This window comes from Antedon bifida, chromosome 11 (assembly GCF_963402885.1).
Source record: "Antedon bifida chromosome 11, ecAntBifi1.1, whole genome shotgun sequence".
In the NCBI taxonomy this organism is placed as follows: Eukaryota; Metazoa; Echinodermata; class Crinoidea; order Comatulida; family Antedonidae; genus Antedon; species Antedon bifida.
This window is the reverse complement of record NC_136236.1, coordinates 16,987,932-17,008,625: the sequence shown is the minus strand read 5'-3', so window position 1 is coordinate 17,008,625 and position 20,694 is coordinate 16,987,932. Positions and strand designations below refer to the sequence as shown.

Sequence of the window (20,694 nt, the reverse complement as noted above, 5' to 3'; positions counted from 1 at the left end):
GATACAGAAGATGTCAATAGTTTTGATTACTACAGTATTTCATTGGATTATTATTATTATTATTATAATAATTTTACATTGAATTTAACAATACATCCGGTCACTGTTTATCTCACAAGTATAATTACGGTTGCAGGAATATTGGAAAACCTGTTTGTTATTTTGGTTGTCTGCTGCAATCATCAACTAAGAAAGAAATCTAATGTTTTGCTTGTCAACTTGGCAGTTTCTGACATACTAAGTTGTCTTGTTACTTTATTGTTTATGATAATAAGGTATTTTAATCCAGGTGTTGGAACTGTAACTGTTGGGATATTAATGATGAATAGTTCATTAATATTTGTTCTTGCTGTGAGTATTGAACGTTTTATAGCTATTGCTGCTCCAATAAAATACCAACAATTTGTTACAAAAAAGAAATTGGCAATAGTGTGTATTTTTTTATGGACTTTAACAACAGTTTTAGTATGGTTTTTCTTTATATTTAGTAACTTATATGATCAGGTTCTGTTTACTGTGTTCTCTTTGAGTTTTACTTTGACTATCATTATTGGATTTGTTTATATTTTTATGTACATTATCTTAAAACATAAAACTAACCAACTCGCATCAGTTACTGCTAGATCTGCTAGACAGGCCAGATTACGATCAGTTTTTATCACATTTAGTGTTCTACTTTTTTCACTTTTCATGTGTTTAATACCAACCCAGTTGTTGACAATATGTTTCCTTACATCATATCATTGTGACTCATTTGAATACTATTCCTATCAGATTTTTTTACCACTTCTGATGATGAATTCTGCTTTAAATCCCATTGTATATTGGTGGCGTATTACCGAGTTAAGAAATGGTTTTAAGCGCATGCTATGCTGTTTTGCTTCCTATCTTGGACCTCAAATGAGAAACATTCAAAGAGGTCAAAGACGTAATGAAGATGAACAAAGAGTGTAATAGACTGGAAATAAAACCAAAGTTACCAAATAAAACAATTGATAAGTTCTGTAAAATAAAAGATGCTTTCTATGCTAAATATCTTTTACTTTAAACACATATATTAGTAATTTCTAAACCTGACTGTAACTCGTTGCAGATTATATAAGAATGGTAGCCATATAAAGGGTCAGCCAGACATTTAAACTTTAATTAGAAATTACAACATGTTAAAATCTTTCAATACTTTTAAATCATTGTATAAAAAACTATGAAAAATTTGTTCCAGATAACAGTTGATTGTATTAAGTTTAAGACTGCAGTTAAAATTTGTTTCCTTTAAAATTTTATTCCATATCATTAGCACTACATTAATATCAATCTATTTTTCTACATTTTCTTTTGTATTTCTCTGAATTATATGATAGATGACTAATAAATAATATCATTTCTATTAAATAAATGTATATTTATGTTAAGGGTACCTTAAAGACATTTTACAAGGTTTTTGTTTCTACAGAAGTGATTAACTTTATTAAAACTACAAATAGTCTAGGACCTGGGTCAGATTTGTATGCATTTAATTTAGGAGAGAATATCTCAACTGTTATAGGATAATTTGACCCCAAGGAACAACATGGGATATGTGCCAAATTTGCTATCCGGGGCGAACATGCCCAAAACCGGGGTCAAAGGTTAAAAATGTGTGGTTCTTATATCTCGACAACCACTTGTCGTACAGATTTGGTTTTGGTGACAAATTGTTCAGAATATACATATTTATATTCGGTCTAACACAACTTTTAGCGAAAAAATTACCGGAAATGCTTTTACTGACCTTTGACCCAAAAATGACCAAAAAACACATTTTCGGGTTAAATTATTCTTTAAAATGCAAATGGACAAACTGTATGGTATCAAATGAAAGCATACATAATGTGCTACCCACTGCTACCCAACTTGTATTGAAAATATTTAATTATGAAGCTAATTGTGTGGAAAATGTGCATATTTTGATTAATTTTATAGAAAAAATGAATATTTGGTAGCGTAATTGTTATGTTTATTTATAATATTAAATAATTTAAGTATTTGGAAAAACTATTTGGTATCAAATGAAAGCCCATAAAATATTCCATCCATTTCTACCCAACTTGTATTAAAAATCTGTATTTATGATGCTAATTTTGTTTAAAATGTGCATATTTTATTATTTTTTTACAAAAATGAGTATATTAAATAGTGTAAATTTATTTTGGTTTATTTATAATATTAAATAATTCAAATGTTCTTTTGGTGTCAAATTGTTCAGAATATACATATTTATATTCAGTCTAACACAACTTTTAGCGAAAAAATGGCCGGAAATGCTTCTACTGACCTTTGACCCTAAAATGACAAAAAACACATTTTCGGGTTAAATTATTCTTTAAAATGCCAATGGACAAACTGTATGGTATCAAATGAAAGCATACATAATGTGCTACCCACTGCTACCCAACTTGTATTGAAAATATTTAATTATGAAGCTAATTGTATGAAAAATGTGCATATTTTGATTACTTTTATAGAAAAAATGAATATTTGGTAGCGTAATTGTTATGTTTATTTATATAATATTAAATAATTTAGGTGTTTGGAAAAACTATTTGGTATCAAATGAAAGCCCATAAAATATTCTATCCATTGCTACCCAACTTGTATTAAAAATCTGTAATTATGATGCTAAGTTTGTTAAAAATGTGCATATTTTATAATTTTTTTACAAAAATGAGTATATTAAATAGTGGAAATTTATTTTGGTTTATTTATAATATTAAATAATTCAAATGTTCTTTTGGTGTCAAATTGTTCAGAATATACATATTTATATTCAGTCTAACACAACTTTTAGCGAAAAAATGGCCGGAAATGCTTTTACTGACCTTTGACCCCAAAATGACCAAAAACACATTTTCAGGTTAAATTATTCTTTAAAATGCAAATGGACAAATTGTATGGTATCAAATAAAAGCATACACAATATGCTACCCATTGCTATCAAACTTGTATTGAAAAATTTTAATTATGAAGCTAATTGTATGGAAAATGTGCATATTTTGATTACTTTTATAGAAAAAATTAATATTTGGTAGCGTAATTGTTATGTTTATTTATATAATATTAAATAATTTAAGTGTTTGGAAAAACTATTTGGTATCAAATGAAAGCCCATAAAATATTCTATCCATTGCTATCCAACTTGTATTAAAAATCTGTAATTATGATGCTAAGTTTGTTAAAAATGTGCATATTTTATAATTTTTTTACAAAAATGAGTATATTAAATAGTGGAAATTTATTTTGGTTTATTTATAATATTAAATTTTAATTTATGATACAAATGTTAGAACATAAAAAATTTAAATTACTGTTTGTTAAAACCATATTTTTAAATCTTTTTTTTATCATGGAATTTGTGTAAATTAGAATATTTTTCTATTATTATCTAATAACTATTTTATCATTTTGTAACGTTCAATTTTGCTTGTTCTTCAAGAGGTTTATGAAATAAAATAAATAAATAGCATCTGTAATCTGATTTTATGGTGATTCAGGAAATTATGTCATGAAATTTTACATGCTAAGCATTTGACCTTTGACAAATACATTTGCTTCAACAACATGAAAGAACCATTAAAACCAAGAACACATTAAACACTTCACATGCACCAATAAAAGAAACAAAAACACAATTACAACTACATAAACCTCATTCAATTTAGTATCAATTAACAAATGTGTATTCAATTTGTTATAAGAGTATAAGGAAGGAAAGCAAAGAGGTGGAGTGACTATTCCAGAATTAGTACAATATCAAGTATTGTAAAACCAATCGATTCTGTGAAAAACCATTTTGTGGTAAATATTAGAATTAATTTTTTTAAAATCCACATTACTACTTCCATATAAAGATACCGTGGAACCATGTCAGGTAAAGTTTGTGGCAGGCTAGAATAGTGTTTTTTGTTTGCTAATATGGCTTACGTCATTGGACTCTCCAGTAACACAAACTTCACCAAACAGTTTCAACAACAAAGATTCCAAACACCATTTTGCTAGAGTAGACTAATGCTTTAGAATTAAGAACATTCTAGGAAATTTCATTCTAACTATCTAACTATAATATTTGTATTGTCTGCCTGAAGACATTTTTAGAGAGTTTTCCTTTCAAATGGAAAAATTAAATATCGGAAGACTTTACAAAAGGGTAGCCAGACTATTGACAAACTACCAAACAGATATTTTTTATCATATATCGTAAACAATTGGTACAACAGGCATTCCAAGTATGGCATATCTATTTAATTTTGACTTTATTTGACACAAGAATTATTATTTGTATTATTACCTATACCTACTTTACTATTAAATATTTTTAAGTGATAAAAAACTAAAAAGTTATGTGATATTCTGTAAGTTAATTTACATTTTCTTACAGGGCTGATGAGTTTGTTGATGCCTTAAACTTTTTTATTTTACCAATTCTGCACAAACCATAAAAAATGGATACAGAAGATGTCAATATTTTTGATTACTACAGTATTTCATCGGATTATTATATTAATGTTACATTGAAATTAACAATACATCCGGTCAGTGTTTATCTCACATGTATAATTATGGTTGCAGGAATATTGGAAAACCTGTTGGTTATTTTGGTTGTCTGCTGCAATCAACAACTAAGAAAGAAATCTAATGTTTTGATTGTCAACTTGGCAGTTGCTGACTTACTAAGTTGTCTTGTTACTTTATTGTTTATGATAACAACGTATTTTAATCCAGGTGTTGTATCTATTGGGATATTAATGATGAATATTTCATTATTATTTGTTCTTGCTGTGAGTATTGAACGTTTTCTAGCTATTGCTGTTCCAATAAAATACCAACAATTTGTTACAATAAAGAAATTGGCAATAGTGTGTACTTTTTTATGGATTTTAACAACAGTTTTAGTATCATTTTTCTTTATATTTTTTACCTTACACAATCAGGTTCTGCTTACTTTGTACTCTTTGAGTTTTACTTTGACCATCATTATAGGATTTATTTATATTTCTATTTACATTATTTTAAAACGTAAAACTAATCAACTTACATCAGCTTCTGCTAGATCTGCTAGACAGGCCAGATTACGATCAGTATTTATCACATTTAGTATTCTACTTTTTTCACTGTTTGTGTGTTTAATACCAACCCAGTTGGTGACAATATGTTACTTTACATCATATCATTGTGACTCATTTGCAATATCTTTCCATCAGACATTTTTACCCCTTCTGATGATGAATTCTGCTTTAAATCCCATTGTATATTGGTGGCGTATTACCGAGTTAAGAAATGGTTTTAAGCGCATGATATGCTGTTTTGCTTCCAATCTTGAACTTCAAATAAGAAACATTCAAAGAGGTCAAAGAGATAATGAAGATGAACATAGAGTGTAATAAACTAGAAATAAAACCAAAGTCACCAAATAAAACAATTGATATGTTCTGTAAAAGTAAATGATTTATACTATAAATACATATATTATATTAGTAATTTCTAAACCTGGATGTAACTTGTTGCAGATTATATAAAAATGGTAGCCAGTAGTAAATATATTTTTTAAGTGTCAGCAAGACATTAAAATTACAACATGTTAAAATCTTTCAATACTTTTAAATCATTTTATAAAAATCATATATTATTATAAAACTATGAACAATTTGTTTACACGGAACAAGTGCCAGATAACAGTTGATTGTATTAAGTTTAAGACTGCAGTTAACATTTTTTTATTTTAAGCGAAACTGTCAAGGGAGTTAGTTTCGCTAATTTTTTGGTTTTTTTTCAAAAAGAATTAGTGTACTGTAATATATTGGAAATAAATCAATGTCAGTAAATCAAACAATTTATAAGTGCTGTGAAAGAAACTGTTTAAAAATGATGATTAAACTGGTTTCTATTCTAAGTACAGTATATTATACTTTCATTGTGTCAAAAATACATTGAATATGAATTATGAAAGTTTCAATACTTTTAAAGCATTCTATCAACATTATTTATCATCAAATTATGAATAATTTTTGTACATAAATGGCATATCACAGTTGTTGGTATTAGTTTAGGCTGTAGTTCAGATTTCTTTTTCACTGTGCTTTGTAGGTAATTTAATAATAAGCTCTGTAATCTACTTTGCTCACTTTTTTCTGTACATTTATTATTACTATGAATGTATGAATAATATTTCAATCTCCTACTGACAATTTGTCATTATTGTTGATCTAAATGTGGTGAAGAATGCTTTAAATCCCATTGTATATTGGTGGCGTATTTCAGAGTTAAGAAATGGATTTAAGCGCGTGCTATGCTGCTTTGCTTCCAATGAACCTCAAATAAGAAACATTCGAAGAGATCATGAGAATGAAGATAGAGTGTAATAAACTGGAAATAAATAAAGTAATTAAATAGAAAATATGAGTGCTTAAAAAGAAACTTGATATATATTGATTCTTTCTAAAATAAATAATTTTTACTTTAAATAATATAATACTAATAATTTCAAAGTTGGGCTGTAAATTTATAAATGTTTTTTCTGAGTTGAAAAGGCATTTAAGCTTGAATTTTTAAAACATTTTATCAAAATCCATTTATCATCAAATTATGAATAATTAGTGTATATAAATTCCATATATTATAGTTGTTAGTATATGACTGTAGCTTTCTATTATAATCAATGCTTTGAAGGTTCAGTAATTTAATATCAAGTATTTTTCATCTACTTTTCTGAATGTTTATCCATTTATATTTATGCATTTATTAATAATATTTTACTCAATTTAATAAAGGTGTTTTTTTTTAATGAATTATTATTTATGTATTAATTCATGTAGTTTTCAAGAAGAAATTTTGTTTACATCATGGAATATTTGATACTCCTTACTATTTAGATATTTTTTGTAAATAATTTTTAGCTTTTATATTGTTTATATATCTTGGTATCATTATTAATTAAAAAACGGTAAAATACAATTTTGTACATTATAATTATAGAAATAAATAAAATTATTATATTACATAAAATACACTTGTACAAAAACATGTTTAACTTTTTGGGAAGTTTATCAAATAAATTAAATAAATTGCTACTATATGTCATGTTATACATATTTTTGCTGTTTTGTGTTATTATATCTCTCACTTTTAGTCATTGCTATCATTCATTGGTGGTTCTATGAAAAGCTCAACCAGATATCGTTTTATTTGTTTTAAAGTGACTGCCTATTGCTTTTGTGACACAAATTACTAAATGGCCAAAACTTAGATTACATAAATTACTTTTTTTTCCGTCAATGGTGATTTTTATTTTAATGTGACATGACTACAGAAAAAGTTTACATTTAATGGAAAACAAAGCAACTAGAATCATATTGAGGATCTATATAGAAGAATAAATTATTCTTGTCACGTACCCTTTTAAAACTAAAATAAAATAATTACCTAAAGTAATCAGATAAAGTAAATATGAGACAATAAATCAAATATCGAATAAATGAAAAATAATAACAATAAAAACAAACAGCAGTATAACATCAATATTATGTACTTTTATATGGATTTTAACATTAGGTTTAGTAATCTTTTTCATCATTTATTCTAATCTGTCACTTTATCATTCATTTCTGTGTGTATTTTCAGTTTTACTTTGACCATCATTATTGGATTTGTTTATATTTTTATGTACATTATTTTAAAACGTATTTAACTAACCAAATCGCATCAGCTTCTGCTAGATCTGCTAGACAAGCCATATTACGATCAGTTTTCATCACATTTAGTATTCTACTTTTTTCACTGTTTCTCTGTTTAATACCAACCCAGTTATTAGCAATATGTTTGTTTACATCAAGTATTTTAAGTCTTTTGCAAAGCCTTTGAATCAAATTTTTTTACCACTTCTTATGATGAATTCTGCTTTAAATCACATTGTATATTGGTGGCGTATTCCAGAGTTAAGAAATGTATTTTATTAGTAGTAGTATTTTTTGCTTGTCCTTCGAGAGGTTTATGAAACAACTGGAATATGTTTTGATTTTATGGTGATTTGGGAAATTATCTTATAAAACGCAACAAGCTAGGAATTAGACCTTTGATAAATACAAATACATTTTGCTTCAACAACATGGAAGAACTAACCAGGAATTTCACATGTACCAATAAAAAAAAAAACACAATTACAACTACATAAACTCATTAAATTTAGTATCAATTAGGAATAAGTTCATTAGCATTCTTTTTATTTTGTTACAAGCAACAGCTAAAGAGAAAAGCCAGTGATACCCAGTTTCTCTTCAACAATAAATTACTATCCCAATTGGTAATTAAATCTTATAAATCAGAGTAACTATTAAAACCAGGAACACATTAAAAACTTCACATGCACCAATAAAAGAAATAAAAACACAATTACACCTACATAAACTCATTAAATTTAGTATCAATTAGGAAAAAAATTAATTTTATTTTATATTTTGCTATAAGTGTATATAAAGCTAAGTGTATAGCTATAAAGGTAGAAAAGAAAAGTGATAGTGATATTACAAAATACACAGTTTCTCTTTATTAATAAATTACTACTCTAATTGGTCATTGAATCATATAAATCAGAGTATTCTATTGTAGAATATTACTATCAATGGGGCATTACTTTATTTGGTATTCATCAGCAACACTGTTTGGCTATCTCTAACCATAGAGCACTGATAAAATAATTTTATCTCTACTGTTGGTCAAGTTTTGTTATCAAATCACTGAAAACTGAAAAAAAGGCGTTCTGATCTAGATCTAGACAACTTTTATCATGGGTAAGTTTGAGCATTTATAATTAGTTATAATACTATAATGTAAAATTGATCTAACATACAATATTTAGTTTTAACATTTTTGATGATTGATAGCTATTATTTGTCTAGTGTAATCTATCATTATAAATTTGTTCTTTTGACAATTTTAGGAAAGCTTTTGCAGATAAAGACAATTTTTATAATTATTTGTTGTAAAAAGTTTATATTATACAATGTCTTAATCTTTGCTACTTTATTGAATTAATCACCAAAAATCAAAGTACCCCATGTTTTTTTACCTTTTGTTAATGAAGATATGTATCAATATGTTTACTGGGATATGTGACGTCAACCAAAAAGTCACTTGCATAAACTATACGAGAAGAGGTTGCCAACAATACAAGAAGAGATGGTATACGCTGTAAGAGCGTATCGCCTATTGACAAACAAAGAAATAAGAAAAATCCTAAGAAAAACTGTAGTTGATATACTGTAGTTGATATACTGTAAGAGAATATCTCCTAAAAATGTTTAAAAATTACACAATTTGTTTACAGATATGCAAAATGCAACAGATTTCAGTTTCTACTTCGATTCTGACTTCGACTTCAATTTCGACTTCTCATGGACCTACCAGAGTTCATGGAATGTTTACTACCCTTCATGGAAGTTCCCCAAGTACTATCACTTTTTGAACTTGACAATAAGTCCAACCAGTAGTTGGTTCACATATATCATTATGGCTGCAGGAATATTGGAAAACCTGTTTGTTATTTTGGTTGTCTGCTGCAATCAACAACTAAGAAAGAAATCAAATGTTTTGATTGTTAACTTGGCCGTTGCTGACATATTAAGTTGTCTTGTTACTTTTATTTTTATATCATCATATGGTGATTCCCCAATAAATGGTTCAATTGTAGTTATGGGGATAATTTTCATGAATTGTTCACTATTGTTTGTTTTTGTTGTGAGTATGGAACGTTTTCTAGTTATTTCTGTTCCAATAAAATTCCAAAACTTTGTTTCTAAAAAGAAATTAGCAATAGTATGTACTTTTATGTGGATTTTGATAATAGGCTTAGTAATCTATTTTTTCATTACATCTTTCTACACTTTTTTTTACATTCCTCTGCTCATTTTGAGTTTGACATTGACCACCAGTGTTGGATTTGTTTATATTTCTATGTATATTATTTTAAAACGTAAAACTAACCAAATCAAATCAGCTTCTGCTAGATCTGCTAAAAAGGCCAGATTACGATCAGTTTTTATCACATTTAGTATTCTACTTTTTTCACTGTTTTTCTGTTTACTCCCAACCCAGTTATTGTCAATATGCTTTCTTAAGTCAAACTTTTGTGACTCGTTTACTGAGTCTTTTTATCAGATTTTTTTACCGCTTCTGATGATGAATTCTGCTTTAAATCCCATTGTATATTGGTGGCGTATTCCAGAGTTAAGAAATGGATTTAAGCGCATGCTATGCTGCTTTGCTTCTAATCCTGAACCTCAAATAAGAAACATTCACAGAGGTCAAAGACGTAATGAAAATGAACAAAGAGTGTAATAGACTAGAAATAAAACCAAAGTCACGAAATGAAACAATTGATAAGATAACATCTGTAAACGTAAAACTTTAAATGACAATTAAACAACGCTTTTATCCTCAAAATCTTTTACTTTATAATACATACTAATAATTTAAAGCCTGACTGTAAATTTTTAAACAAATTGTTGCATATTAATAAATGGTAGCCATGAGTAAATAAATTAAAAATAATGTATTAGTGTCAGTGTCAGCAAGTCTTTTGAACTTGAATTAGAAATTACAACATGTTACAATCTTTTAGTACTTTTATTTAAATCATTTTATAAAAATTATATAATATAAACTATGAATAAAACTTGTTCACAAATGCCAGATTACAGTTGTTGTATTAGTTTAAGCTGTAGCTAGTTTAAAAAAAATCTTATTCCATATCATAATTAGCAAGTACATTAGAAGTACATAAATCTCCTTTTTTTTAAAATGTTTTGATGGATGAATAAAGAATATTTCATTTCTATTTAATAAATATGTATTTTTTATTAAGGATACCTTAAACTGACACATTTTTATATTCCAGTGTAAATCTATCTAAAACTTATTTTACAACTAAGTTGTATAGTATGTACATCAATGGTATACAACTTTTAACTGTTGTTAAACTTGAAAAATATTAATTTTTTTCATTTAAATTAGAAAAGAATTTTTAAACGCACTCAAATGATATTTATTTAACTATTACATTGTATATTATTTGGGCCAAAGGCCATATATAATAAATATTTTTTGGATTTCCAAGAAAAAAGAAAGAAAAGAGTTGTACTTTCCTATCTATACAAATTAATTGTAAATGGCACAAAGTAATCTGTGTTTGCAGTGAATACTAATTTTATGTTTTGTGTATTAATTAATATAATTATTAACAATCACTTTTGTTTAGATCATGGAACATTTTTTCCTTGGATTTCTTGGATTTCCAAGAAAAAAGAAAGAAAAGAGTTGTACTTTCCTATCTATACAAATTAATTGTAAGTGTCCAAATGGCACAAAGTAATCTGTGTTTGCAGGAATACTACTTTTATGTTTTGTGTATTAATTAATATAATTATTAACGATCACTTTTGTTTAGATCATGGAACATTTTTTGTATGTAATCTTTACGATTTGTATATTAAAAAAAAAAATGATTACCATTTCTTTTTTGCACGTTTGTACATTTTTGCTTGCTCTTTGGAAATTTTATGAGATAAATAAATAAAATAAATAGCACCTATATCATTTATCTTGTTTATATGGTGTTAAATTGTAATAAGTTAATAACACCAGTGCCGTTAACATGAGAAATGAAGTTGTGCAATGGTAGCACAAAGTGGAACTGGGAGACCTCTGTGAAAAAGTGGTCAAGCTGAAACATTATCAACCGTACTAGTTGCTACTGCCTTGTCTAGAGATATTTCATGCAAACTAATGCTAAAGTACATTTTCAATGTTTAACATGGTGTGGTATACATCTTTCAACTATTACCCTTTAACTGCATCAATAAAATTATTCATGTAATTAAATCTTATAAATCAACATTTTATGAGTGAACTCTTTAAAAACTAGACATTTTACAATTTAGAATTCAAATGGTGCAAAGTGTTCTAATGACCACAAAGTATCCACATAGTGTCCAGTGGTATAAAGTTTCATAACTTGTGACAAAGTATACTAAAAAACACAATTCTCAACAAACTATTTTCCTAGAAATTGTAAAAATAAGGTGCCCTTATAAGGACATGCGCTGATAACGTTATTAGCCAGTGTTGTAGTATCATGGTCTAGCATTGTGTTATGTTATACATTGTGGTGTAACTTTTCATCTCTTTACTTTACAATATTACAAATTTCAATAATGTTATACTTGCTGGTACACATTGTTTAATTGTACAGTTTCTTGCCATCAATATACAATTATTATTAGTGGTAAATGAATCTTAGAAATCGTAACAGTGTAGGAAATTTCATATCCTATCATAGAATATTATAATGACCTATAATACTGATTCTCACTAGAGCTACAGTACCAGCTTTGGATACACATTAAGTTTATCGAAGTGTACCGCTAACCATAGTTGATTATCTCTGCAGTATACTGTAATGCGCATTGGCAAAGTTTTTTAACAAGTCACTAAATTGTACTGTTGAAACTGGATCTAGCCAAGAAGTGCGGATAACCCCTTGTTATTGTCAAGATCTTTTTTTTTTTTTTTTTCTTTTTTTTTTTTTTTTTATTATTGAAATTTTATGAATTTCAATGATTGATCATAGATTAAAAACCAAAAGTCATTTTGTATTGAAACTTTGTGAAAATTTAAAGACCCCTTACCTGCAATTTTGGACGTTTTTTGGAAAATAATACATATATATCACTTTAAAAACATTAAACCATGTCATTCCTTGTCTTAAATGTACGTTTTATGGTAAATTATGATAAAAAGTGAGAAACAATGCACTACCTAAGTAGCTCGCGGCGATCGACCTCTCGTGGACGGTCTTAGGCCTAGCCTAGCTAGGCTTAGTTTTGTAGGCCTAGCTGGTAAACATCGGTAACGTACGAACATCGTACGCTAGCTATATACCTAGCCTGACGTTGTATAGTTGCTGCATTAATTGTCTTTCTATTTTTGCCAGACTCCGTTGATACAAATTGGGGAAAACCCGGTATTTTCGCTGAAAAGTTAGGAGTCTTCCATTTGTTTTGGCCTCACGATCGATCGAAAAGTGGGCGAATTACAGGTGAAAAACAAAAATATCAATCCGCGCGCAATGCATTTTGGGATTTATAGCGGGCCGCTATAATTATTAGAATCGACTTATTTTTCACATTTTTAACCGTTTAAAGACGAAAAAAGTTATCGCAATAGGACCATATAGTATTATTTTTACATTAAATATAGTTTGTGATCTTAAATTAGATCTAAAAAACGTAGGGAAGGGGGCTTTAAGTCATACCATGCGCAAACTTTCTATGGATTAAAAATGGCATGTTTTACAAAAAGTTATGCGCGCACGCGCGTTTAAAATTTCAAAATGCGCAAAATCAATTTCTAATCAACTTACTACGCGTTTCATGTCATTTTGAGCATTAAAAAAATTCCCACGCGTGCGCAATTTTTTTACGCGCGTGTGCGTAAAAAAATTGCAAAATCGTTTGCAAATTGCAAAATCCTTTTTTTTTTGCTTGATTTTTTTTTTTCCAACCTTTTCTAGTAATTTTACCAACTTTCAAACAATTTCGACTTAAAATCACGTCATACGAGCACGTAAAATTGAACAATTTGCGCGTGTTTTTGATGAAAAAGTTAAAAGATGCGTCAAATTATGCCTTTTTTTAAAAAGTCATAGATTTCAAACTACGTGGTGAAATTTTTTAAAATTACAGATTCTGGAAGTAAATGAGTTGTAGATATCGAATCATGCATCAATATGGCTAACCGGACATTGTGACGTCATCATATGGCCACTCGAAAATAAAATATATGATTTTTGTCTTTTTCGTCTTAGCTCATCACATTTAATAGAGCGCATCTCCACTTATCCGTATTCCATTTCCCCCAATTGTTTATATTGTCTAGGTCAATCAATTATCTTTCGCATGATTTACCATTTTTAAAATTGTGATGACGTCATCATGTTCAAAAGCGTCAATAACTTTGGTCACTTATTTTCTCCTATTTTGCACTGTATGTAGTACGTATACAGTATATAGTGTATACTGTATATACTTAGAAGTGACACAAAATAGAGAGCACACTAACATTTTTTCAATGGCATAATCGTTATACTGCGCGCAATATTCTAACGTATGATGTGCACGTGGCGTTTGCGCTGCGGATAACCTAACTCGTCCGTAGTGACGAGTTCAAATCTAGTTTTATTTATTTTGATATCTTATATTCTTAGGTGGTTTAGGTGCATGCTATGCTACTTTGAAAACTCGCCTGTTAACTTTTAAAAGTGTTCCGGCATTTTATTTTTACTGTCAAGCGCATTGAGGTTAATAACATAATGCACTATGTAATCTAAATAAATTATCATTATTAAATGAATAATGTTAAAGTCTAATGGTTGTTTTAAATATTTTCTTACAGATATGCAAGATAACTCAGATTTAAATTTTGATTTTTCCAGTGCTTTTTATGAGCAATGGATTGAACCCAAGCATTATGACTTTATGGGATTGAGAATAAGCCTAATTAGTACTTATCTCACATATATCATTACAGTTGCAGGAATGTTAGAAAACCTGTTAATAATTTTGGTTGTCTGCTGTAATCAACAACTAAGAAAGAAATCAAATGTTTTGCTTGTTAACTTGGCTGTTGCTGACTTACTATGTTGTCTTGTTACTTTAGTTATGATGATATTATATTATTATGTAGATAGTACGATAGTATTTGTAGGGATATTTATGATGAATTGTTCATTATTATTTGTTTTTTCTGTGAGTATGGAACGTTTTATAGCTATTGCTGTTCCAATAAAATACCAACAGTTTGTTACAAAAAAGACATTGGGAATAGTGTGTACTTTTGTTTGGACATTAATAGTTTTATGGCTTAGTTATATTTTTTCAATATATGGTGGAGAATTAGTTAAATTTATTCTTGTGTTTTCTGTGAGTTTTATTTTGACAATCATTATTGGATTTGTTTATATTTTTATGTACATTTACTTAAAACATAAAACTAAACAACTCGCATCAGCTACTGCTAGATCTGCTAGACAGGCCAGATTACGATCAGTTTTTATCACATTTAGTATTCTACTTTTTTCACTGTTACTCTGTTTACTACCAACCCAGTTATTGTCAATATGTTTCCTTACATCAACTCATTGTGACTCATTTACAGAATCTTTGAATCAGATTTTGTTACTGCTTCTTATGATGAATTCTGCTTTAAATCCCATTGTATATTGGTGGCGTATTTCAGAGTTAAGAAATGGATTTAAGCGTATGCTATGCTGCTTTGCTTCCAATCCTGAACCTCAAATAAGGAACATTCAAATACATCGCAATGAAGATGAACATATAGTGTAATTTACTGAAAATCAATTAAGTCACTAAAATGAAATGAATTATGAGTGCTGTAAAAAACTTTCTGATCATTTCTATTCTAGATATCACTTATTTTTATATAATAATATTATTAATTCTATTGTATTCACATTTTTAAACAAGAACCTTAGTTTATAAGAAATAGGAACTAATGTACATATATCACTGTCATTTAATAATTTCATTCTATTCATCTTTTATCTTGGTACCTTTAATATAAGATTTTGTCTTGTGAAATTAATCCCGCTCATATGAAGACATTTTTGTTTTTCCATTTTTTATGTAAAATACTGTTTGAGGAATGTTTAAGAACACGTTTTCTTTAGATTATGAAGTTTTTATTTTTTATTATTAGTATTAAAACAGACTATTATTACGTTTTAATTGCTTCATCCTTTTGTACTATTTTAAATTTTGTTTTTCCTTCATGTTTTGTAAATAAATAATCCAGTTTTTGGTCAAAGTGAAAGTGATAGTATTTGTAGGGATATTTATGATGAATTGTTCATTATTTTTTGTTTTTTATTATATTATGTGACATTAAAATGGCATATTCAACAAAAAAATTTACAAACATTATTTTTTTAGGGGAAAAATACATCTTTAAAGGTAAACACTAGTAAAGTAATGTATTTCCAAAAAGGTAATAAACAAACTTTAAAAAATGCAATATATCATTGCGTTGTTCTTGGCATATATGTAGGTATACAACAACAAAGGAACAAGAATAATATATTTTCAATTATACTATAAAGACTACGGAAATTAATTATAGCAAATTTTTGGATTAAAATTTAAGGTAAGATATATTCAATCCAATTCCAAGATTAAAAAATTATTCGCTTGAAATAAATTAATAATAATATAGCAGATTTTAATTTATAATAAGAATAACATGATTTAACAATTAACATGATATTTTTTCTTCACATGTCAACTACAAAAAATAAATCATTAAAACATTTGTTATTATATTATGGAAATTAATAATCAAGACTACGGAAAATAATTACATTAAATTTATTTATTAAAGTTTAGGATAAGATACTTTCAATCTAATTCCATGACCAAATTAATTGCTTGAAATAAATTAAAGATATATTGTCCCCCTACAAATTTTTTTTTTTCAATATGCCATTTTAATGTTACGTCACGTAATAGTTATTCACTTTGACCAAAAAACTGGATCGAAAAAAAAATGATTTACCTGAAAAAATTGTAATTTAAAGCAAAAAAATACTTAAATTGTCTGTCAGACAATGGTTTTTAGTTAAAATTAACTGTTTCTTTTGTTTTTTTATAAGTGAACTAATATTTTTTTTTTACAGAAGTGAATAACTTTATTAAAACTGCAAAATGGCTTATTTAAAGTCTGAGTTTATTAATCTTCATTTTCGTGTTTTTGGGGGACAATTCATCTTTAATAATAATATAGAAGATTTTAATTTCTTTCCCAAAGAACTTTAATTATCGGAGGTATAATTACTCTTTGGATGTGAAAATACATCAGTACTTTGCTTTTGTGATTATCATTATGGTTGCAGGAATATTTGAAAACCTGTTGGTTATTTTGGTTGTCTGCTGTAATCGTCAACTAAGAAAGAAATCTAATGTTTTGCTTGTTAACTTGGCAGTTGCTGACTTATCATGTTAACAAAATTATTTTTTCTTAAGTTAAGCTACAGTTGTGGAGATATTTTTTAGCAATTCTTTGTTACTGTTTTTTTTTTCTGTGAGTATGAAGTATTTCTTAAGGTATTTTTTCAAATATTTCTATTATTTTACCACTTATACTAAGACGATAACAATCAATGATAACTATACATACATTTGACAACAGAAATTAGAAAGGTTATAGGATAACCATTTATGCCGTCTTTGATAAAAGTAATATTTATTAAAATCCAAAAGTATTATATTATTATAATATTAGTACTGTTTCAATCTTATTAGATCTCGTCAGTGTTGTTATACAAATGTTTTCAGTTTTAATAACTTAAACTTTGATGAAGCCATGCTACTGTATATAATTGTAAATACTTGACAGTTTTGTAGATAAACCACTTCTACAGTAGTATATCTACTATAGTAACAAATGGATAAACAAAATGATGTAAGTCTAAACATACATTATACATTTTCTTACACCAGAAATGGAAGATGGAAATAAAACAGATTTCAAATACCTGGATTATTCCCACAATTACTACTACACGGATTACTACCCTTTATGGGAATACCCCAAGTATTATGACGTTTTAAACCTGACAATAAGCCCCATCAGTACTTGGTTCGCATATATCATTATGGCTGCAGGAATATTGGAAAACCTGTTTGTTATTTTGGTTGTCTGCTGCAATCATCAACTAAGAAAGAAATCAAATGTTTTGATTGTTAACTTAGCTTTTGCTGATATATTGAGCTGTCTTGTTACTTTTGTTTTTATATCATTATATAATGATTTTCCTGTAAATGGTGCAATTGTAATTACGGGGATGTTAATGATGAACAATTCACAATCATTTGTTCTTGCTGTGAGTATGGAACGTTTTCTAGCTATTGCTGTTCCAATAAAATACCAAAATGTTGTTACAGAAAAGAAATTGGCAATAGTATGTACTTGCATATGGACATTAATAGTTTTAAGCTTAATTTTTATTTTTGGAAATGATAAAGTGCAATACTCTAGTCTCTACATTCCTGTAGTAGTGGGTGCGAGTTTGACTTTGACCACTATTATTGCATTTGTTTATATTTTTATGTACACTATTTTAAAACATAAAACTAAAAAACTGGCATCAGCTACTAGGTCTGCTAGACAGGCCAGATTACGATCAGTATTTATTACATTTAGTATTCTACTTTTTTCACTCTTCTTTTGTATCATACCAACCCAGTTACTATTGATATGTTTATTTACTTCAACTCACTGTGACTCCTTTACTGAGTCTTTCTATCAGATTTTGTTTCCACTTCTGATGATGAATTCTGCTTTAAATCCCATTGTATATTGGTGGCGTATTAAAGAGTTAAGAAAAGGTTTTAAGCGCATGCTATGCTGCTTTGCTTCCAATCCTAAACCTCAAATAAGAACCATTCCAATAGGTCAAAGAGGTAATGAAGATGAACAAAGAGTGTAATATATTAGAACCAATTGAATCTGGTTGTTGCATATATTTGGGACTATCTCCATTTTTAAAGTCAAATCTTGGTTGTTTGTTGTTGGTTTAGTTATGAAAGTTGTGGATGACCACATTTGTTCAAATACACGCCCTGGGGTGTTTATAGTGCAGGAGGGTTTTTAGGGGGTGTTTATTGCAAGAGGCGTTTATTCAGGGGAACATATTTTTTGGGTGTAATATGGTAACACGTTTAATCAAATAAACACCCCCTAGATATGAAAAAAATACAACACAATTAATATCGAGAAGTGATAAAATACCATAAAAATCAAAATGCTTGGTACCCTGAGGAAAATATCCCGAGCATTGAGTGCTCTTTCACAGCATGAATTTGGTTTAGCCGTTGTCATTCATGCTCACTGTTGATTGGTCAAAAGAAAAAATTGCTTCTTGATCCATCGCACTAAATTCGGAGTCCGAATCAGGTACGACTTTAAATTGTGCGAATTTGGTGTGAACGATTCTACTGTATGCTTTACCACCACTGAACCCATTATTTTTCTCAGGGCACCGGAGCAAATCCAGGCTTGATGTAAAAGCAGCTTAAATCAGTTATTTGCCATACAGTATAAAATTAGTATTCAAGCTTAATCATGAGTGGGTTCATGGACATTGGACATCTAGTCACACAAAAGAATATATATATGTCAATTTTAAAAATGAAAATATTACATAAGCTATTACTGTAAAACTAATAATGCTTGATTAACCATATTTATATACAGTAATTAAGAAATGTATTTGATTAAATCACCATATTTATATACAATAATTAAGAAATGTATTTATTTAAATCACCATACTTATATACAGTTAATTAAGAAATGTATTTTAGAAGATCTATTAATACTAACAAACTGTCTAATGATATCTATGAAAGTTTACACAATCACGTATAAACAAAAATAAAAGTTTGAGATTGTTTCTTTATGGATATGATTCAGAAATAATTGTAAAATAGAATTGAATAAATTGCATATTATATTTATACAAGCTGTATATGTGACATGTAACGATAGTAAATAATTGTTAAATGGTAAATGTACACAAGATCATGTATACAAGAATGCTTAAACAAATATCCTAATTGCCAATATTAAGCCTGTAGGTGTCTTAGAATAAAAGACTGAGATGCTCTTAGGCTAAAACATATTGCAAAAGAAAGTATGGTACCATGACATGGTTCTTAAATAGTGTGCAACTATTACTTCTTTCACACCTCCAAGCTAATAACAAACCTGTGTTATGTCCTGATGACCGGGAAAACATTATGCAGGACTGTTTAAACCGCAAAAGCACACAGGTACATCTCAGGTTGACCTAACTTTGAATACATTCCGCATTACTTACCCTGACGGTTCAGCGAACCTGTGTAACCTTTTACGTCATTTACACCGGCCTACATTTCTACTTTTCTGCATCCAGGTATGACTTTGGTTTTACAACCTTTTGTAATATTCCACTTTCTTTTTCACCTCCCTATGCCGAAAAACTTACTACATCCGTTATGGGAGGTGTTCAATTACAGCAGAAGCTGTGTCGTGGCTATGATTACTGATCCAATAGATTATATAAAATGAACGGAATATATTTATTTAAATTTCTGACATTGGGGTAACAGTAAACTGTAATGGCTAAACCCCAGGCCATTTGCCTCATGCTTTTGTAAGAAGCCACTTTCTGTTAAACCTTTTGATCTACAGTAAAGTGCAAACGCAAATGTCTTGTAATAATGTATGAAGTAATATGGAAACTCACTTTGTATTTCTGATCACCAGTAGCTCTTCCTAATTCTGACATGGCAAGCAGATAGAAACACTCAGAGAAAATCGTCCTTTGCACCTTAATTGGTTGTCCATCTCTAGTCACAGAGAAGAAACATTTATCACTTGTTGGACTTTTCACATGCTTCATCAGGAATTCTCCACCTGCAAGTACAGTAGAACCTTCGTTTTACGTATCCTGATTTTACGCTCCCTTGATTTTATGTACGCTTAAAATGACCGATGACGTCATCATTTTCTTACATCGAGGGCGCAATTTAACAAAGCACAAAGCCATGGCTG

At 28.4% G+C, this 20,694-nt stretch overlaps 2 protein-coding genes across 3 annotated transcripts in view; one reads left to right on the top strand and one right to left on the bottom strand.

Moving 5' to 3' along the window:
• The window catches only part of LOC144855288 (N-acylglucosamine 2-epimerase-like), a 42,351-nt gene that overhangs the window by 18,507 nt on the left and 3,150 nt on the right, over nt 1–20,694 (bottom strand). For both annotated transcript variants that reach the window (XM_078713102.1, XM_078713101.1), the window contains exon 4: nt 20,387–20,556. In XM_078713102.1, coding sequence (XP_078569228.1) covers nt 20,387–20,556 — 170 coding nt within the window. The remainder of the gene's footprint in view (nt 1–20,386; nt 20,557–20,694) is intronic.
• On the top strand, nt 8,816–10,379 carry LOC144856140 (uncharacterized). The gene is made up of 3 exons (XM_078714104.1): nt 8,816–8,819; nt 9,356–9,688; nt 9,875–10,379. The coding sequence occupies exons 1-3, from the start codon at nt 8,816–8,818 to the stop codon at nt 10,363–10,365; spliced, it is 828 nt and encodes a 275-aa protein (XP_078570230.1). The 3' UTR covers nt 10,366–10,379.

Bases quoted from the DNA above. Each gene is read 5' to 3' on its own strand.
- LOC144856140 (XM_078714104.1), top strand. The intron at 9,689-9,874 runs GTGATTCCCCAA...TTTTGATAATAG, and splicing joins TATTTTTATATCATCATATG to GCTTAGTAATCTATTTTTTC.